The sequence below is a fragment of the Neoarius graeffei genome, chromosome 26 (assembly GCF_027579695.1).
Source record: "Neoarius graeffei isolate fNeoGra1 chromosome 26, fNeoGra1.pri, whole genome shotgun sequence".
Lineage (NCBI taxonomy): Eukaryota > Metazoa > Chordata > Actinopteri > Siluriformes > Ariidae > Neoarius > Neoarius graeffei.
Window position 1 is genome coordinate 23,540,876 of NC_083594.1, and position 22,862 is coordinate 23,563,737.

At 42.5% G+C, this 22,862-nt stretch overlaps 1 protein-coding gene across 2 annotated transcripts in view; it reads left to right on the forward strand.

Annotated features, from left to right (window-relative positions):
* Positions 1-22,862, forward strand: part of zgc:77375 (uncharacterized protein LOC402927 homolog) — a 59,987-nt gene that overhangs the window by 26,647 nt on the left and 10,478 nt on the right. For both annotated transcript variants that reach the window (XM_060910359.1, XM_060910360.1), the window contains 2 exons: positions 1,394-1,427; positions 17,839-18,013. In XM_060910359.1, the coding sequence (XP_060766342.1) occupies positions 1,394-1,427; positions 17,839-18,013 (209 nt within the window). The remainder of the gene's footprint in view (positions 1-1,393; positions 1,428-17,838; positions 18,014-22,862) is intronic.

Below are 22,862 nucleotides of genomic sequence, written 5' to 3' on the forward strand. Positions count from 1 at the left end.
GCCCTTCCTGCCGCAACCCTCTCTGCCGCAACCCTTCCATTTTTTGGGGGCTTGGGACCGACACCAAATGGTGGCTGGGTTCCCAGACAACCAACCATTCTCTCACTCTCTCTCTCACACACACACACACACACACACACACACACACATCACTTATTCACACCTATGGGCAATTTGGAGTAGCCAGTTACATAACTGCATGTCTTTTGGACTGTGGGGGAAACCAGAGCACCCGGAGGAAACCTACTCGGACACCGGGAGAACATGCAAACTCCATACAGAAAGGCCCCCGTCGACCACTGGGCTCAAACCCAGAACCTTCTTGCTGCAAGGCACCACCATGCCGCCCAGCAGTTACACAGAACATTAAGCAATAAACCTGACCACAATCCTCTCCGTTCATATACCTCACACACCCAAACTCCTCTACTTAAAAAGAAGCACAGAGACATGCATCTAAAAGAACAATGTACTCTGGTCAGATGAAAAATAATAGAGCTCTGACAGTATTTCAGCTGGTTATTTTTGAAGAAAAAAAGGATTGCACATATGAGCTCGAGCATCATATCCACAGTGACTTTTAGAGGTGGGAGCATCATGAAATGTTTCTGCTTCTCTGCAAACAGTACTGGGGCATTACACATCTTAGGAAACATGAATATGGTGATGTACTGGAACATATTGCACAAGATTTAATCTCATCAACCAAGAAGCTAAATTTAGGGTGAATGGATGATTTCAAGAAGACAACAACTCCAAAATATAGCCAGAATAACTCAGGAAGGCCTTGGATGGCCTTGAATCCAATTGAAAATTTATTGAGGATTTGAAATTGCAAGACCATCAGAAGGACTTCTCCAGAGTTTTAGGGAACTAAAGACGATATGTAAGGGGAATGGGCCAGAATTGAACCATAGTGCTGCAAAAATTACTTCTTGCCATAGATGTCTCAAAGCTGTAATTGCCAAAGTACAAATGTTGGTAATTTGTGCTATCCAAATACTGGAAGTATCAATACTTGGTTCCCTGATGCTGTGTTTCCAATATTGTTCATACTCATATCAGTTTCTCATACATTTAGTGATGAATTACACCTATAATGTTTGAACAGGAAGAGAAGCCAGGGGTTATTTTACTCTTATTGTTCTCATGTGTATATAACTGTCTAAATCTACCTTCCTGCAAAGCTTAATTTTAACCTGAAGCTGGCTAGTCATCTAGCCAGGGGAGCATGGTTTGTTTTTCATTGTGTTTAGAATTTGACCTAAACCTTGCAGGGAGACATAGCACCGAATGTATTTTTCGTTTATCATTGTGAAATTCAGATTCTCTGTGATCAGAGTTAGACCAGGAGAGATATCAAGTCCATTTTTCTTTATTATTATTATTGCAGTCCTCTCCTATTGTGAACCTCCCTAAAGTTGAAGGTAAGAACCTTTTGTTGTTAAAAGGCTTTGGTTTGCGGGATTAAATGTCATAACTTTGACAACATGGTTATTATACGATAACTTCATTGATCCAGCTTGTGTTAAAAGTTGGGATATTTTCAAAATGCAATAAAAACAAAAATCTGATGTTAATTCATGTGAACCTTTTATTTAACTGACAAAAGTGCAAAGAAAAGATGGTCAGGAAAACTATTGACAAACTTGATTGTATTTTATAAATATAAATGAAGGTAGAATTTGATTCCTGCAACACATCCAAAAAAAAAAGTTGGGACCAAGGCATTATTACCATTGTTACATTTCCTTTTCATAATAATTTTTAATAGTATGGAATCTGAGGATACTAATTGTTGCAGTTTTGCATTTGGAGTTTTTGTCCATTCTTACTTGACACAAGACTTAAGCTGCTTATCAGTCTGTGGTCACCATTGTCTGATTCTCCTCTTCATGGTGTGCCATACATTCACAATAGGAGACAGATCTGAACTGGCAGCAGGCCAGTCAAGCACACACTCTGTCTACAAAGCCATGTTGTTGTAGCCTGTGTAGAATGAAGCCTGGCATTGTCGTGCTGAAATAATCATGGACTTCCTGGGAAGAGACGTCGCCTTGATGGCAACATCTGTCTCTCTAAAATCCCAATATATGCCTCCGTGTCAATGGCACCTTCACACACAGGCAACTCACCCATGCTGTGGGCACTGATGCTCCCTATACCATCACAGATGCTGTTTTTTGCACCTTTCTCTGATAACAAACTGGATGGTTGTGTTCACCTTTGGTACTGAGAACTTGATGTCCAGTTTTCCTAAAAACAAACTGAAATGTGGACTCCTCAGACCACAACACACACATTCCCACTGTCTTTTGGTCCATCTGAGAGGAGTTCAGGCCCAGAGAAATCTGTGAGGTTTCTGTATAGAATTGATGAATGGCTCCCTTTTTGCATAATACAGTTTCAGGTTGCATTTCTGGATGCAGCAGACAGTTTTAAGTGACCATGGTTTTTCAAAGTACTCCTGAGCCCATGTGGCTATATTTGTCACATCACGATAGTTTCTCAGGCATTGCCACCTGAGGGCTCAAAGATCATGCACATTCAACAGTGGTTTCCAACATTACCCTTTATGCACTGAGATCTCCAAATTTCCTGAATCTTTTCACAATATTATGTACTGTAGATCTTGAGAGACCTAAATTCTCTGCAATGTTGCATTGAGAAACGTTCTTTTTGAATTGACAAACAATTCCCTCATGAATTTTGGCATAAAGGGGTGAACCATGACCCATCCTTGCTTGCAAAGACTAGGTATAAAATAAGCCTTTGGTGCATGCTCCATCATGATAGTGTGTTGTTGTCTCCTTCCCCCCCAGCGCTTTTGCATGTCAGGGCTGACACGCTTTAAACCTGCTGACACGCTTTAAACCTGATAACTGAGAACTGCCCTGTCAACTCTCATGACTTTGCTGTGAGACTCATGATTTTTTGCACTGAATTACGCCCTCATGCTTCCTCTATCAAATTCTCATGATTTTTTAAGAAGAAAAAATTTATTCATTCATAGAAAACAAAGCATTATTGATGCACCAGTGCGTGCAATGTCTATGTATGTGATATCATGTTTCCAGAAGCTCAGTGGAAGAGCTTTTGAAAGGACGTTCGTGATTAGTTGACTGCAGGAAGTCGACCAATGAAATCGTATCTTACTTTGTCATCATTTCCACGTTACTGGTGGGAAAGACGCACCTGGCAAAAATGACTACATTTCCAAGTATCGACATGCAACTACAGTGGCATGCAAAAGTTTGGGCACCCTTACTGAAAATGTCTGTTACTGTAAATAGTTAAGTGAGCAGTAGATGAACTGATCACCAAAAGGCATAAAGGTAAAGACGACACATTTATTTTCAGCGTTTTCTGCAAGATTTGTGTATTATTTTTGTTTTGTACAACTGGAGAGTGGGGAAAAAAAAAAAAAGGAACACCAGGCGAAAGTTTGGGCACCCCAATACATTTGAGTTCTCCGGTAACTTTTACCAAGGTTCCAGACCTTAATTGGCTTATTGAGCTGTGGCTTGTTCAAATTCTTCATTAGGAAAGGTCAGATGATGCAGATTTCAAGCTGTATAAATTCTCTGACTCCTCAAACTTGTCCCTAAAATCAACAGCCATGGGCTCCTCTAAGCAACTCCCTCGCATTCTGAATAATAAAATAATTGATGCTGACAAAGCAGGAGAAGGCTACAAGAACATAGCAAAGTGTTTTCAGGTAGCGGTTTCCTCAGATTGTAATGTTAAGAAATGGCAGTTAACAGAAACGGTGGAGATCAAGGTGAGGTCTGGAAGATGAAGAAAACTTTTTCAGAAAAAAAAAAAGAACTGCTCGTTGGATTGCTAGAAAGTCAAATTAAAAAAAAAAAACCCTGTTTGACTGCAAAAGACCTTCAGAAAGATTTAGCAGACCCTGGAGTGGTGGTGCACTGTTCTACTATGCAGCCACACCTGAACAAATATGACCTTCATGGAAGAGTCATCAGAAGAAAACCTTTTCCTGCGTCCTAGCCACAAAATTCAGCATCTGAAGTTTGCAAATGGACATCTAAATAAGCCTGATGCATTTTGGAAACAAGTCCTGTGGACTGATGAAATCAAAATAGAACTTTTTGGCCACAATGTGCAAAAGTATGTTTTTTGGAGGAAAAAGGGTGCCAAATTCCAGGAAAAGAACACCTCTCCAACTCTGAAGCATGGGTGTGGATCGATCATGCTTTGGGGTTGTGTTGCAGCCAGTGGCACAGGGCACATTTCATTGGTCGAGGGAAGCATGGATTCGAATAAATACCAGCAAATTCTGGAAGTAAGCATCACACCGTCTGTAAAAAAGTTGAAGTTAAAAAGAGGATGGGTCCTACAATAAAACGATGATCTAAAACGCACCTCAAAATCTACAATGGAATACCTCAAGAGGCACAAGCTGAAGGTTTTGCCCTGGCCCTCACCTGGTCCCTGACCTAAACATCATTGAAAATCTGTGGATAGATCTCAGAAGAAGTGCATGCAAGCCAGCCCAAGAAACTTGTAGAACTGGAAGCCTTTTGCAAGGACGAATGTGTGAAAATCCCCCAGGTAAGAACTGAAAGATTATTAGCTGGCTACAAAAAGTGTTTACAAGCTGTGATACTTGCCAAAGTACCTAGTATTACTAGGTACTAACTATGCAGGGTGCCCAAACTTTTGCTTCGGGCCCTTTTCCTTTTTTTGTCATTTTGAAAATATAAAAGACGAAAATAAATTGTTTTTGCTTAAAATATAAAGGGAATGGGTCATCTTTAACTTTATGCCTTTTGGAGATCATTTAATCTTCAACTTGCTTAACTGTTCACAGTAATAGCAATTTTGACTAGGGACGCCCAAACTTTTGCATACCACTGTAAGTATGGTACGAAGTTTAATTCCAACTGGACCAAAATCTATCCATGCATTATCGCTGATTCAGCAAGCAAGCACCATTTCTGATGCACTGTTTGTAACAGGAGTATCAGCACCAAGTCCTTCGAGATGTTGAACTTCACATGCAAAGAAAGTCTCACAAATATCTTGAAAAAGTGAGATCGCCATCGGGATCACTCTTGACTGTATTTGCAGCATTAGACTTATGTCAGGGAGAAGGTTTATCGTATTTGAAAAAAGTTAAACATGCCTTGTTTCAGTTAATCTAAGCTCAACTAGATCTATTTACAAAGTTGCTAAGTTAAAGTAAAATAATAGCTTATTTTGAATTGTCCCACAGATCATAAATGTATAGCCAAATATTTTTTTCAACAGGAAATTTGCATGCTGTTTGGTATGTTTGTTATTGTTACAGTAGTAGCCTAGCTAGTCTGTGTTGGCGACGGGAAATAAAAAAAAAAGCACATACAGTGGGGCAAAAAAGTATTTAGTCAGTCACCAATTGTGCAAGTTCTCCCACTTAAAAAGATGAGAGAGGCCTGTAATTTATATCGTAGGTATACCTCAACTATGAGAGACAAAATGAGGGGGAAAAAAAATCCAGAAAATCACACTGTCTGATTTTTAAAGAATTTATTTGCAAATTATGGTGGAAAATAAGTATTTGGTCAATAACAAAAGTTCATCTCAATACTTTGTTATATACCCTTTGTTGGCAATGACAGAGGTCAAACGTTTTCTGTAAGTCTTCACAAGGTTTTCACACACTGTTGCTGGTATTTTGGCCCATTCCTCCATGCAGATCTCCTCTAGAGCAGTGATGTTTTGGGGCTGTCACTGGGCAACACGGACTTTCAACTCCCTCCAAAGATTTTCTACGGGGTTGAGATCTGGAGACTGGCTAGGCCACTCCAGGACCTTGAAATGCTTCTTACGAAGCCAGCACCTTCATTGCCCGGGCGGTGTGTTTGGGATCATTGTCATGCTGAAAGACCCAGCCACATTTCATCTTCAGTGCCCTTGCTGATAGAAGGAGGTTTTCACTCAAAATCTCACGATACATGGCCTCATTCATTCTTTCCTTTACACGGATCAGTCATCCTGGTCCCTTTGCAGAAAAACAGCCCCAAAGCATGATGTTTCCACCCCCATGCTTCACAGTAGGTATGGTGTTCTTTGGATGCAACTCAGCATTCTTTCTCCTCCAAACACAAGTTGAGTTTTTGCCAGAAAGTTCTATTTTGGTTTCATCTGACCATATGACATTCTCCCAATCCTCTTCTGGATCATCCAAATGCTCTCTAGCAAACTTCAGACGGGCCTGGACATGTACTGGCTTAAGCAGGGGGACACGTCTGGCACTGCAGGATTTGAGTCCCTGGCGGCGTAGTGTGTTACTGATGGTAGCCTTTGTTACTTTGGTCCCAACTCTCTGCAGGTCATTCACTAGGTCCCCCCCATGTGGTTCTGGGATTTTTGCTCACTGTTCTTGTGATCATTTTGACCCCACGGGGTGAGATCTTGCGTGGAGCCCCAGATCGAGGGAGATTATCAGTGGTCTTGTATGTCTTCCATTTTCTAATAATTGCTCCCACAGTTGATTTCTTCACTCCAAGCTGCTTACCTATTGCAGATTCAGTCTTCCCAGCCTGGTGCAGGTCTACAATTTTGTTTCTGGTGTCCTTTGTCTATGGTCTTGGCCATAGTGGAGTTTGGAATGTGACTGTTTGAGGTTGTGGACAGGTGTCTTTTATACTGATAACGAGTTCAAACAGGTGCCATTAATACAGGTAACGAGTGGAGGACAGAGGAGCCTCTTAAAGAAGTTGTTACAGGTCTGTGAGAGCCAGAAATCTTGCTTGTTTGTAGGTGACCAAATACTTATTTTACCAAGGAATTTACCAATGAATTCATTAAAAATCCTACAATGTGATTTTCTGGATTCTTTCCCCCCATTCTGTCTCTCATAGTTGAGGTATACCTATGATGAAAAATTACAGGCCTCTCTCATCTTTTTAAGTGGGAGAACTTGCACAATTGGTGGCTGACTAAATACTTTTTTGCCCCACTGTAAATCTATAACTATATAATTGGAAGTTGTTAATATATCATTGTCGCCATGGTTTTGGGATTCTTTGGTGATGGTATTACTTTGAGTATTTCACTAATTTTATGTTCCTTTAATATTCATCTCATCTCATTATCTCTAGCCGCTTTATCCTGTTCTACAGGGTCGCAGGCAAGCTGGAGCCTATCCCAGCTGACTACGGGCGAAAGGCGGGGTACACCCTGGACAAGTCGCCAGGTCATCACAGGGCCGACACATAGACACAGACAACCATTCACACCTACGGTCAATTTAGAGTCACCAGTTAACCTAACCTGCATGTTTTTGGACTGTGGGGGAAACCGGAGCACCCGGAGGAAACCCACGCGGACACGGGGAGAACATGCAAACTCCGCACAGAAAGGCCCTCGCCGGCCACCGGGGTCGAACCCGGACCTTCTTGCTGTGAGGCGACCATGCTAACCACTACACCACCGTGCCGCCTCCTTTAACCTCCTAGGGCCTAGCGGTCACATACGTGGACAGCACTTTTTAGAAATTCAGAACAAGAATCCACATATGTGGACATACTTTTTCTCAAAAAGTACATCTTATCAAAGATGATACTTAGTTTTTATTCTAATCAGGTTCTAATAAGCCCAAATAGCAAAAAGAAATAAAAAAATGTATGTAAAAAAAACAGCTTGGGTCAGGAGGTTAATATTATTTTTCTAATCATTTATTTAGCATTATAAACCCAAATGAATAAATATTTTATAAATGATAATACATAGGACAGCATATTAAATTTACTCAGCTTGTAGCATTATATTCAGAATTTTTTGTAATGATGGAATTATTTATTTACACTTTCATTTAATGAGGGGCAAAATAAACCTCAAACTCTGCTGCAATAAATTGCAAACACATGCACTTTTATGGAGTTAAAACCTTGATTTAGAAATGATTTGGTGGCAAAGCAAATTGTGTTTCCTGTTTTCCTATGACGTGACCTGCATATGTAGTTTTGTGGTGAAAGCTTATTGAAATGTAATCATTGCAAATCTTTCATTTCAGGTTCATGTTGAAAGGTGTTATTGTTTACCTGGCATTGTTTTGTTAATACATGTGGTGTCCTCATGAAGCCATTTTTTGTTTGTTTTTTTCATTAATAGTAACAAGAAGGTGAAGAGTAAATATTCATCCTAAGGCCACCAATCCCCTGTTAAAGTTGGCAAAATTGTTTTCAGCTAGGGGGGCTTTAGCCCCCTAGACCTCCCTACCAGGACTTTGCCCTGGACCTGACCGGGGCCTGCAGCCCCTGGACCCTGGCTTTCTCACTTCTTCTTTTTTCATTTTGGGGTTGACAGATATCTTAACAATACCATCTTAACAAAACCATCTTAACAATAAAAAGTGACAGTGTAGGTACCACCATAAAATGTTCCAAAAGTCACAAGATGCCACCAAATGGGCTCTCTTTTTCAAAATTTTCCGGGGGAGGACCCCCCCCCCCCCCCCCCCCCCCCCCCCCCCCCCACACACACACACCTTTGGCATACCACGCAACCCTGTGGACCGCCAGAGTCTCGTCTCATCTCATTATCTCTAGCCGCTTTATCCTTCTACAGGGTCGCAGGCAAGCTGGAGCCTATCCCAGCTGACTACGGGCGAAAGGCAGGGTACACCCTGGACAAGTTGCCAGGTCATCACAGGGCTGACTGCCAGAGTGTAGGGCTTTATTTCAATCATGGGGAGAACACTGTGATACCGTCACCTGTTACCAGTTAACCACCTTATTGTGGAATCTTCCAAAACAGTGTTACTTGAATATCCTATAAAAATCTTTTTTCAATCTTATTTTGCCTCTGTCCCAGCTTTTGAGTGTGTTGCAGGTATCAAATTCTAACTTCTTTTATACTTACAAATTACAATCAAGTTTGTCAGGAAAACTACTGAAAATATTTTCATTTTTACTTTTGTCAGTTAAATACAGGTTCACGCGAATTAAGAAATTAGATTTGTTTTTATTGCATTTTCATACTTGCCAACTTTTCAAAATTCTCATGGGGGAGAAAAGTGCATGAAAGACATTTTCAAGTGGATGAGGGTATGATGCGCGGTGGAAACGATAAAAACAGTGGATCTCAGTTAATTGCAAACCATTTGAAATTTATACAATTAGAGTTTTTGAATTGTTGATATTGTTCTATCAATTACTATAGGTTATGGGATTCATGTATCAGGCATGAGAGAGCTCAGAGTGGAAAATCTGAAATAATACTCTTGTCTTGAATTTTAATATAATAACAATGAAAGGGAAGTCTTAAATCAGATTTTGAGCTGAAAAATCTCATGCCTGAATATTGTATACATACAGAGACCCACAGAAAATAACACAAGTGATGCTTTAGAAGAATGTTTATAATTTCTTAAAATGGTCACTGTGAATGAAAGTATTATTAGATTGCATCAAATGTGTTTTCCTTCTGTAAGCTCATGTAAAAATACAGAGAACTAAAATATCATATATAAATTAAATAAAATTTTAATAAGATTTAACCAAAATAACTCAATTAAATAAATACTGCACTGTCTTAGTACTACTAAAATGCATCTCTCACTAAACACTTTCCAACAGAATTTTTAAAAAGCACTAGAAATCCTATCAAAATCCTATCGGAATGCAACAAAGGAATTTGCTCATTTGCAAACTTTGACAAGTTTTCAAACAAAATTTAAAAATGGCACTATAAATACTACCATACTATCAAAATATACTCCACAAAGAAATTCACTCGAATGCAAAATTTTAGTACTACCAAAATCAATTACTTTCCAGATAATTCACTTGTAAACTTTCACTTAAAAGTTTCAAACATAAATTCAAAATAGCACTAAGACACGACCACACTATTCAAATACACTCACCAAACAAATTCTCTGTCATGCAAAATTTCACTAAACACTTCAGAAGTTGTACAGTTTGTTTCTGAAATGGTACGGAAGACTAGTTTATTTTCACACTCAAATGTCCATTATATTCTGATTTAAGATATCTTTACCTTAAAATGTGTAACTGGCTGGTCAAACATTTGCTTATCCATGGAAATTCATTCTCCCATGCAACCTAGTATTTGCATTCATATTTTTGCTGTTTGGTATTGGGTTTAGTGGCCATGATGAATGACTGCTTGTAAAAAAAAAAATGTCGGACAGCCTGGGTGAATCCTACATTACGGAAGTGACCTGTCGTTCTGTTCGTTGATTGGTTAAAAGTCAATTGACATCAGCATTATTTCTCATACGATTCTGATTGGACATAATCAGGGGTATTTTTAACTTGGCGGTAGGGATTTCCCAAAACCGGGAGATTATCCAGTTTTTAACAAATACGATCGGGAGACGGAGGCTAAAATCGGGAGCCTCCCGCTGAAATCGGGAGGCTCCCGCTGAAATCGAGAGGGTTGGCAAATATGCGTTTTGGAAAATATCCTAACTTTTCTGGAAATGGGGTTAGTAGATTTACAGGCTTGTTTACCATTCTTAACTTAAGCAATCCTTTTAATTTTGTTTATGCGCACTCCATTCTTTGCAACATATTCCCACATTAACAAGAAGCCAATTAAACAATGTAGAATACAGTAGCATGATTTTATGTAAGGAATAAAACCTGACAGGATGTGCTGTTCTAGGATAATCAATCCTAAATACCACCCCAAAGTTGGTTACTTTGCTATAATAGCATTCCCCAAAGTGTTTTTCATATACCACAGCAATTCTCCAACAATTGCTTTATTAACTTAAAGTGCCCCATACTAATCCATTTATAGTTACAATTAATGTTTTGAAATGTCTGCAAAACAATTCTGTCAGAACCACTTTTGTCAAGCAACATTATTTGCATTGCAATATTTGCAACAAATTGTATTTGGCAGGTGGCTTTGTTCTGGGACCTCCCTGCCCTTCCACATGCATACAGTACATGGAAAGTCATGGGGCAGGGAGAGCACACCTCCCTGCCCTACCATGTGCCTACATGGAAAGGCTAAAGCAGTGCGCCCCCCCCCCCCCCCCCCCCCCAAAGGGTACAGAACAGAGCAGGCATCAATGACAACAGAGATGACATTCAGAGATGACATTGATTTAAGGTCAGAATATGGGACCTACCTGCCCCTCCACGTGCCTATGTGGAAAGTCTTGAGGCAGGGAGAGCACCTCCCTGCCTTTCCATGTGCCTGCATGGAATGGCTAAAGTAGGGAGGGTGGCAGCAACACAAATGGCATGAATTAGGGGACCTCCCTGCCCTTCTACATGCCTATATGAGAAGCTTTGAGGCAGGGAGAGCACCTCCCTGTCCTTCCATGTGCCTGCATTGAACGGCTAAGGCGGGGAAGGCGGCAGCAATGAAAATGGCATGGATTAGGGTTCTTAGCCTCTTTGACAAGGGCCAAATGCAATAGTTAGATGACTGGGTCAGCACATCTCCAGAATTGTAGGTCATGGGGGTGTTCCCAGTATGCAGTGATTTTTGTTCTTCCTTGGACCACTTTCTGATAGAAGATAATCTGTGAACCACAGAAGAACACCTCCACACCTGCTGAAAAAGTTAATGCTGGCTATGATAGGTGTTAGAACGCACAGCGCATCACAGCTTGCTTGTATAGGCTGAGCAGCTGCAGACTGGTCAGGGTGCCCATGCCAACTCCTGTCCGCCAAGAAAACGCCTATAGGCATGTGAGCATCAGAACCGGATCATGAAGCAACAGAAGGTGGTGGCCTGGACTGGGTTGTGATCAGGTATCAATGATGCAGAAATGACTTTGATTAAAAGTCAGACAGCATGAAAGGGAAGGAGTTGGGGTGGAAGTGGGTTGCAAAATGGCTTGCAGAGAAAGCAGCAAAGGTAGGCAGGTTAAAGCAGCTTAAATAAGGTACTCCTATGAGAGATTTGCCAATTGAATGCGTAGAAGGGAATCAGCTGAGCTGACAGCTGATATGGGCTGGCTTGAGATTAGCTGCAGTCAGCTGATGTAGCTTGGTTTGAGGGCTGAGCTTGACTTTGTGGCCTGCCAGAATTACGCTATGCTTGATTTGTCAGAACCACTTTTGCCAAGGAACATTATTTACATTGCAATATTTGCAACAAGTTGTATTTGGCAGGTCGCTCTGTTCTGGGACCTCCCTGCCCTACCATGTGCTTACATGGAAAGGCTAAAGCAGGAAGAGTGACCGCACCCCCCCCCCCCCCCCCCCCCCCCCAAAAAAAAAAAAAAAAAAAACACGCCAGACAGACCTCCCTGACCTTCCATGCTTTTATGGAAGAGCTAGCAGGAGGGGCTTGCTGAACTATTAAGTAGGAAGCAAGTTAAACCAAGATGAAATGTGGAGAGGCGAGTTGAAGCTTCACAGATTGCCACTTGGGGTAACATGGCTAGTAAGTTTATACAGAGAGCCTGAGCAGCTATGCAATAACCTTTATTGTTTAATCCAGTGCAGTTTGAATGAACAGGGTAGGTCAGGCTGGATGACACTGCCTCTGGGCACAGTTGGTGAAATTCAGATTGGGACAAGAAATCAGCCATTGTTGTCCAAGCCTGGAATATGGGCTGTTCAAACGATGAAATTATCCAATGCAGAGGACCATGTGAGGCACGTCACGAATCTATTAATAATGGAACTGAGGAGCACCTTGTTAATAATGTTTATAGCTGCTGCCTTGTCACAAAACAAGATTTGCTTCTTGACCAGTGTTTACCCCACAAAAGACAAGCTACATGATTGGGGAGATTCCATTAGAGCAGTGGAAGAAGTGTCAGCTGACATGGGTGACAGTTCTTTTGGCCATGCATCAGCAAACTGCTGATTATTGAAACCACCACCCACCAACGGAAGGGGCTGCGTCTGTGAACAACTTTAACCTAGAATTTACGTTAGCAATTTTCATTATAGAAGAACGAGATACCGTTCCATTTACCCAACAGAAGGAGACCAGAACTGGCGTTCAGATCTGCAGCCTGTATCCAGGCTCACCCTATCATGGAGTTCTCTACAGATTTAGAGGTCAAAAGCCTGGATACAAAGGAGCGTCCCTGAGGAATAACATGCATTGCATAATTAAGATGCCCAAATATAGAAACAATTCCCTTTTGAAATTTCCTCCTACATTTCTCATGACCTCTCTGAAACTATTTGATTTTTCCAAGAGGCAAAGAAGCTTTCATCTGGTTGCTGTCTAAGGTGATGCCTAGAAATTCTATAGTCAAGTTTATTTGTATAACATTTTTAACAACAGACATTGTCGCAAAGCAGCTTTGCCAAAAATGAAAGACTTTAAACATGAGTTAATTTTATCCCTAATTTATCCGCAACAAGCAAGTCTGTTGTGACAGTGGCAAGGCAAAAACTCCCTCAGACGACATGAGTGTCAGTAACAATGCTGAAAGCTGGCGTTCAGAGTAGCCTCCAAACATGGACACTCCGGACTACACTCCCCATGAGTCACCGCGCCCCTCATCACCAGAATACTAATTATATTCAACTGCTGATTACCTCGCCTACTTAAACCCCGTTCAATCAATCACTTGGTGCAAAGTATTGTTCTGTGTCCCGTAGCGGACTTTACCAAGCCATTTGTTTTCTGACTGACTTTCTGTTTAAGACCACTATTTACGTTTATTCCTGACCTCATCTTCATGTCTGCTCTGTACTACACTGTTTACTGATTGATCGACCTCTGCTCGTTTCCTGACTACAATTCCTGATCTGCGATTTGGCTCAGTTTGCGCCGCACCTGCTCTCCCCGGCAATTGCATCCGTAAGTGCCTGCATTCTGATAGGATGCTTTGCCATCTATGGATGTAGCAGAGAAGGCAAAGCAGACTGTGATCAACGCACAGGGGCATTTGTTAGGAGAGCACCAGCAGATGATCAGCGATCTCAACACCATGATGTTGCAGCTCACTGCTGTAGTGTCGCAGGCTGTCGTCACACACCCCTCATCACCTACTGGTGCATCTCGAAGCATTCTTCTGCCAGAGACGTTTTCTGGAGAGGTTTTCAACTGCAAGGGGATTCCTCTTTCAATGTTCACTGTACTTTTTGTCACTCACAGGGGTGACTGATGAATACAAGATTTCTCAGTTCATCAGCCTTCTCACAGGTAAAGCTCTCCAGTGGGCAAGCACGGTGTGGATGCATGGGGATGAACACACCACATCTTATGACTGTTTTTGGAGCTCTTCACGAGAGTTTTTGACCACCAGCCCGAGGGAATAGAGGTTGGAAAGAGTTTATTAATGATCCAACAGGGAGAGAGGAGTGTCACAAAGTATGCGCTGGATTTCTGCACTCTAGTCACCGGCAGCAGCTGGAATGAGCCAACAGTGAAATCCACGTTTCGCCAGGGTTTGCATCCAGAAGTGCCCAGTGAGCTGCCCTGCTGTGATGGACATCTCTCTCTGGACTCTTTTATTGACCTGGCCATCCAATTGCATCAACTCATTTGTAAGTGACCCTCACTACAGTTATCTTCTGCACTCTGTCCCAACATGAACCCTGTAACGCCTATGGAGATCTCACGTACACAACTACACCGATCAGAAAGGGAGAGAAAATGATGTCAGGACCTCTGCTTTTACTGTGGTGACGCCAGCCATCAGATCTCTAAATGCCCCATTTGACCCCCATGGGACGGCCAGCCCAGCAAAGCTACCAGCCCACCTATCCCGGTGAGTTCAGACACTACTCTCAAGTGGCTGTGTTATTAAAGCTGCCAGATTGTGCTTTCTGCATTCATTGACTTGGGACAGAAGGAAACCTCAAAAACAGCGTGATTGTCCAGAAGTACCACCTGACCACCCATGAACTTCTGAGACCAATCACGTTCAAGGCCATCGACGGGGGTCTCATAGAAGGTTTGGTCTCTATGTGCACAACTCCACTCGAGATTCAAGAAGGAGCCATTCGCACCAAACACATCCTTACTTATCACTCAAACTGCACACCACGATCTAATATTAGGATATCCTTGGCTCCAAATCCAGGATCTTCTGAGATCATGGCAACAACAGGACATTCTTCAGTGGTCTCCTTCCTGTTTTCAGAACTGTTTGAAACTTCCCCAACTAATGCTCTCATTCACTTCTGTAGAGAGCCCTCAGCCTGATTCCCTCAACAACATTCCCTCCTGTTACCTCAACCTAGAGAAATTTTTCAGTAAAAGGAAAGCCTGTGATCTGCCTCCTCACCGTCCTTATGACTGTGCTATTGACCTCCTTCTAGGTACTACAACAACTCCTAACCACATTTATCCCTTGTCTTTTAACTGAACAAGCTGCTATGGAGGAATACATACAGGAAGCCTTACAGCAGGGGTACATTAGACCCTCGACGTCTCCAGCCTCAGCAGGGGGGTTCTTTATCGAGAAGGAGAGAGGGTCTCCGGCCATGCGTAGACTATCTGGGCCTGAATCAGATCACAGCGAAATCCTTCTCCATTCCCGCTGGTGTCTTCAGCCCTAGAACAGCTCAGATCAGCCAAGATCTTTTTGAAACTAGACCTTCGTAGTGCCTACAACCTGGTCAGGATTCATGAGGATGACGAATGGAAGGCTGAGTTTAGCACCACTGTGGGCCACTCCAAGTACCTGGTCATGCCATATGGCCTTTCTTGCATGCCAAGTGTCTTCCAGTGTCTCATAAACAACGTGCTCAGGGACATGTTGGAGGTTTGTTATCGAAATATATCAACGACATCCTAATTTACTCCCCAGATGAGAACATCCACCACGAGCACGTCAGGTCAGTGCTCTCTCGCCTGTTCCAGAACCACCTATATGTAAAGGTAGAAAAATGTGAATTCCATGTCAGCCAGATCTCATTCCTAAGTTACATTATCACCTCGGAGTGGGTGAGCATGGACCAGGCCAAAGTTAAAGCTGTGACACCATGGCCCACTCCTACTTCTGTCAAGGAGTTGCAATGCAAGGAGTTTGCGAATTTCTATTGTGGGTTCAGTACCATCGCAGCGTCGCTCACCTCACTTCTGAAGAATGGACCCCGTCGCCTCCACTAGAACCCTACAGCTGATCAGGCCTTCAACCAGCTCAAGTTAGCATTTACCACAGCATCCAAATCCTGTGATGCTGATTGATTGACCTCCGCCCATTTCCTGACTACGATTCCTGCTCTACAATTTGGCTCTGTTTGCAGTTTGCGCCGCACCTGCTCTCCCCTGCAATTGCATTCGTAAGTGCCTGCGTTCTGACAATGAGGACGAAACCTTGAACCAGACTCAAAAGGGAACCCATCCTCATTTGGGTGATAGCATGATTTATAAAAAATAATTTGCTTCTATAATGGTCACTAACTATGTAACCAGGAAAATCATTAGTTTTAACATGAGGTCTGTTTTGTTGAAGTGATAAACTGTTCATTGATGCTTTGAGCTTCGTCATTACGAAGAGCAGATAAATCGATTATTAGGCTTTTTTTTTTTTTTTCCCTCTCCCCCCAAAATATTTATGGGGAGCTATGCCTATAGGGTTAATGCGAGTTATTAAAGTGAGTAGTTGGGTGGTGAGGTCATCGTTCTGCAACACATGAGCTGGCTCCGCAGCTAATTGGGAGCATGGAGGATGTAAACAAACATGCTGTTGCTGGGAAATGTGAACTTGTAGAGGGAGCCAACCAGACTCCAAGCCTTGGATTCTGAAGTTCATGGTGGCAAGTGATGGGGTGGACAAGGCTGACAAGAAGTTATTTGGGTCTGCAGGTGCAGCTGCTGGGCTTAGGCTTGTGCTTTATTTGGGTGGCAGAGCGGCCGGAGCTGGGACTGCGTGGAGGTGCATGCATGGTTTTCGTTTTTGCCGGCTTCCCCAGGAGCAGAGGAGCTGAGAATATCTGCAGCTGGGGCTCAATGCGAATGTCCCCCTGCAACAATACAAACAGCTCCTTGAGGGAAGCTCTGACTGGAGCCACGATGTTATTTATTAACATGATTTCCAGGCAGCTGGGTGCAGGTCATTCGTTAATCCTGGGAGCAGAAGATTTTCACTTGCCAGACGAGAGCTCCGGCAAATGGAAATGGTGCTCTCTTGCAAAATGGCTTGTAGAGGAAGCAGCAAAGGTAGGCAGGTTAAAGCAGCTTAAATAAGGTGTTCTATGAGAGATTTGCCAGTAGAATGCGTAGAAGGGAATCAGCTGAGCTGACTGCTAATATGGGCTGGCTTCAGATCAGCTGCAGTCAGCTGATATAGCTGGGATTGATGGTTGAGCTTGACTTTGTGGCCTGCCAGAACTACACTATGCTCGATTTATTTCCTGTTAGCACTTACGTTATAACAGATATAAACAGTCGTTCCTTCACCAGCTGCTCTTAAATAAATGTTCACATTCAAAATGTTACAAAGCCCTGATAGCTGAGACTCCTTCCATAAATATTAATCTCTTTACAGAAAGCTTCACCATGTTACTAATTGTAGGTTTAACATCACGTTAACAAAGAAATCTGCTGTTAGTCTCAGATTATGTGGAGCATCTGCCATGAAAGTGTCTGTAAATTAGTTGTTCCCATAGAAATAATGATCTACTGTATTAGAACAAGCGCATTAAAATAAACCTGGGATTTTCCTTGCAGTCTGTTTATAGAAAACTAATTAATTAATTGAGTGATTAAATTGTGATGTGGTATAAAAACCTATGTACAGGTTACAGGGTAACAGAATAAACTCAGAATATAATACTGTCCTATAACTGGCTGTAGTCATGTTCACCACTGGGGGGATATAATCTGCAAATAAGCAGAAAGAATTTAATTAGAACCATAATGTACAGTTTAAGATGACTGAGATTTCTGTATAAAAAATGTTTCTCTTCTGCTCTTTTGTAGCTGTGATCCTCTTTGGAGAGCCAGTTAGATGGGAGACCAACCTGCAGCTAATTATCGATGTTTTACTGACTGGTGGGAATCTGAGTAATGTGTATGAAACATCCCACTCCTCCCACCTGCCTCTCTTAGCATGTAACATGGACCTCATGTGGATGGCAGAAGCCCAGGCTCCAAGGTAACTGATACTTTTTATCAATTTACGTGTGCAGTAGCAACACAAACCATATATTTGTATAAAGAGAGAGTTTGGATAATAATAGTGTAAAATAATTTTAGGAATGGCACTTCCTGTTTGCTAAGAAAAAATATTAACAATAATGGATGGAAATGAGAACTGCTAGATCATTATCTTTGCTGTTTCCTGATTAACTTGCAGTTTTCTTACATGTTTTTCCATGGTTGATAAAGGCCCTGAAGGCTTCCTGGCATGAAACTAGTTGAAAACATTAGACAGTGGCTTGCGTAACTGAAACATGATTTGATACTTTTGCAGATGTTTGTCCCAGGCATATTTTGCTAGTCCCTTGTTTGTTTATATACCACATTTAATATAGCGCTCTTTTCATACATTGAACATGTTCAAAAGTGCTTCCCAATAAAATGTATGTAGAAACATGGAATTAAACAAAAAAAAACAGAATACCAATTAAAATCATAATGTAAATATAGTGTATATAATTAACCTTAAAGCCTGACTAGATTATATCCGGACACTATCATAATATAATTGTTCTTTGTGATACTGTTTGTTTAGGTATGTTCTAACAAACTCCTGGGAAGCTTCCAGGAATAGGTGTAATTAATTGTACTGAGATTATGTTGTGGGTGCAATCAGTTAATTATCGAAATTAAGTGATCAATCTCATTAAATCAGTCTCATTAAATTTTGAAGGTCAATAATTAAAATGCGGCGGCACGGTGGTGTAGTGGTTAGCGCTGTCGCCTCACAGCAAGAAGGTCCTGGGTTCGAGCCCCGGGGCCGGCGAGGGCCTTTCTGTGCGGAGTTTGCATGTTCTCCCCGTGTCCGCGTGGGTTTCCTCCGGGTGCTCCGGTTTCCCCCACAGTCCAAAGACATGCAGGTTAGGTTAACTGGTGACTCTAAATTGACCGTAGGTGTGAATGTGAGTATGAATGGTTGTCTGTGTCTATGTGTCAGCCCTGTGATGACCTGGCGACTTGTCCAGGGTGTACCCCGCCTTTCGCCCGTAGTCAGCTGGGATAGGCTCCAGCTTGCCTGCGACCCTGTAGAAGGATAAAGCGGCTAGAGATAATGAGATGAGATGAGATGAATAATTAAAATGAATCAATCCCATTGAATCATTTACTTTGACTCACTTGAAGTGAATCATACCATAGAATCACTCATTCGAAGTGAATCATTTAGTGAATCATTTAGTGAATCGTTCAATGAATCATTTAGTGAATCATACCATTAATCCTGGATAAATTACCAAACAGCTAGATTATGGTACATTTCCAAATTATTATGATCACTTACCATATTACATAACATATGCACCCTTTTTGAATTCTTTGAGAAGATTGGGGACTTCAGATATTGTTGTTCACACAAATAAAACAGTTTGTTTAATAAATGAATTTATTATACAAAGATGAAAAGATAAAATAATAAATCAATATATACAAGCAGTGAGGTGTGTGTGTGTGTGTGTGTGTGTGTGTGTGTGTGTGTGTAGGACTTGACCATGTATTTAGCCTCGTGTAGCTAACTACACGTGGTGGAGGCCTAGCTTGTTGGTAGCTAAACAAAAGAATGTTATCTAAACAGAACAAAGGATTAGCTCTGTGTTTAGCCTTGTGTTGCTAGTGTGAGTTTGCTAAAGGCCCTATGGCCTAGCTAGTGTGTTTGTTAGGCCTGGTGAGGCCTACTGAGCACGTGTTGCTAAAGACAAGGGTATTAGCCGTAGCTAACTAAAAGCTAGCTTGTGGATTTCTAGCTGAGGTGTGGTTTATCAGGCCTGATGGCCTGCTGAGCACATGGTAGGCCTTGATTAGCTTTGTGTTGCTAAGCAGACAAAAGGGAAGCTGTAGCTAACCCACTAGCTCATAACCATACTGAATCCACTGAAATCTTGAGATCAAGATGTATAATAAGAGAACTATATGTTAGTAGTAAAGAAAAGCATGCACAGCCTATCTATTAAAAAAACAATTGAGAGAACATAGAACAAAATAAATCAACACGCTGCGTGTCTAATAGTGTAATGAATAAACCTGGGTTTAAATTCACACTATTTCAAATAAAAGCAAATTCCTAAGACTATCCTAATTATGCCCAAATGCCAAAATCTTACTTAATCCTGCCTTTAGCAAGATATGAAGAAATATTCGCCGGTGTAGTTTCGGGCCTCGCCGTGGGAGCACGTGAGCCGCTCGTGATGGAGGCGTAGAAAACTTTCGGGTCCAGCGGAGCACTTGGGTGGTTCCCGTGGAAAGCAGAGGATTCTTGGTCCGAACCTCAGCGTTCGTGAGGAAAAGTCTCTTTGCCAAGGGTAAGAAAGAAAAATCGCGCTGAGTGATGGATCTTGCAAGAAAGAAGACGTCTTTTTGAGTGGAGAGCGCCTCTTTATACGTCCAGATTCATCGGAAGCCAGACGAGGGAGACCAGGATGGTGGAGCTTCCGCTTGGATTTATGCGTGCATGGCAGACTGACGTAGGTGATCCCGCCCACGCGTGACGTAGGTCACACGGAAGTTGCCTGGGAATTGTAGTTCTGACACAAGATGGCAGCATGATACCTACAGTCCCCCTTTTGGTCTCAGGGGTATGACGGAGTCGTAGCACTGAGAGCACCGTATCGTATCGTCGCCGTGTCCATAGTCCTTGAGGTAGACTTGTTCTGCAAAGTCCATGGTGTCCTGTGAAGACTGTGTAAACTTGTGAGTTCCAGTAAGACAGTTGGAGACAGAGGCATTTTGGGCATAAAATCACTATGGGCATTTTGGGCATACAATCACTATCTAACTAGATCAAAATCACATTAAAAAAAAAACATTAAACATTGAACATGAAACATGTAGTGTTTAATTTCTTATGCATAAAAAAAAACAAGAAAAGAGAAGAAATGAAGGAAGGAAAGAAGTATTAGTGTTTGGGTTGGCAAACCTAATCTTCTGGGAAGGTGATAGCAGTGGGTGGTCTGGTCAGAGAGCGTGCACTACTGCGGCTAAAGCTGTCAGGGACACAGACCATCTTATCTAGCTTGGCATGTATTATGTATGGGTTGCCTGGGCAGACCCAGTGGATGTCTTTAGTGAAGGTGCACATCTCTAAGTTTTGTGGATTCACAAAAAAAATGAGGATAGCACTGCCAAGACTATATGCCAGGTGTATTTGTGATGAATACACACTAGTAATAATAGTGGATTTTAGTATTTATCTACCATGTTATACTGAAGGGTTATTACTTCATTGGGTTGGTGAAGTCTGACTGGGAATGTTAGTGTACACTTATGCTTGAGTGATGCGTACAAGCTAGGTGGACATGATGGGCCTAGCTGTCGTCCACCCCCTTTTGGAGTGAGGACTGTTCAAAAGGTTTGATTCGATTATCATGGAAATCGATATGAAAACGTTTGATTAGGCCTAGATGTCCTAATGTGATACGCGACGGGGAACGGTTTTCCCACGATCGAAAGGTCTCGACCAGGGTGGTAGGAACTTCTCTGAGATTCGGGCGTAGTAGGCTTTGTGTCCTTCTACTCTCGAATTGAGATTCCTTTGGGCACCTGTAAAGGTCGACTGTAAGTGGCATCTTAGGTCGGCGACATGATGTGCGGTGTATGCAATCGCGACGCTCATGGCCTCTGGTTTGTATAGGAGATGCGGGGGAAGAACCGACTCTCGCCCAGTCATCATCCCAAAGAGTGTGACTTCAGTGGCGCAATGAGGGGTGGACCAAATGGCCCTTAGCACCAAGGGAAGTTTCACGTCCCAAATTTTACCATGGTTTGTGATATACTTTCGCAGCATGCTCACAATGGTTTGAATGGCTCGTTCAGCCTGACCAGAGAATTGAGGGTGGTACGCGATATGGAATTTCGCCTCGACACCTAACATGTTCCACAGCGCAGCCATTACACCAGTGGTGAAATGGGTGTCTGTTTCTGAGTCGATGGATAGAGGGAGGTTTTTCAAAGAGTTGTGGCCACTAGGAGGAATCGCGATGTCGGGTGTTTCGACACCGGACTCGGTGCGCAAAGACATGAACTGAAGTTCATCAGAAATTTGATCTTGCGTGGCACTCGGTTGATCGGTGTTCGCACTAATCTCGTCACAACGGTTTTGTGCATATTTTGTGGGATCCAACGACTGTGGGGTTTTGTTTTGTGTGAAGCTGACTAAGTTTATGTTGCAGGGCTTGGTTGGGATTGGGTCGCCTTGTGAGAGCCGTGTGTCTGAGAAATGGTGGTGAAGACTTTAGCGCACATGAGAGGTGTGTTGTGTGTTTGCCTTTGCCACCAGGGGGGGCCCTACATCCTGACCCTCGCCTGCTGTTTCAGAGGGATCTCCTCCCCCTTTCACGAGATATACCCGTGGTTCCTGGCCTAGTCATGCCAGCGAATGGTCTGTCATTTTTCTTGGGCTCTTTTGTTTTATCTGTTGAGGGGTCTGACATCTCCTGTAACAGTTCTTTAATCTCAGCCAACTGGGCTTTTAAAGAGTCCAGCTCTGAGTGGAACTCACCAGGTTGGTTTGAGTCACTGTGTTGGTCGTCTCTACCCTTGCTTTTAGAGCTACGGTCGGAACGCTTCTGCCGTTTCTGGTCAGAGCGGGGATGACAGTTTTGCTGCCAACCGTTTTGTTCCCTATGACCCTTTTCATGTGATGGGCGATTGCCATAGTCACTGTGGACTCGCCCTCGGTCCCTCCTGGCCTTACCTTGTCGATTTTTCCACTCACCCTTGTGATGGCTCGGCAAGGATCGGGCTGGACCGGAATTTTTCCAGGTGGGTCCCCCTTTCGGTGCTTCACCTCCTTCTAAGGTTAGCGGGGGCTTGTC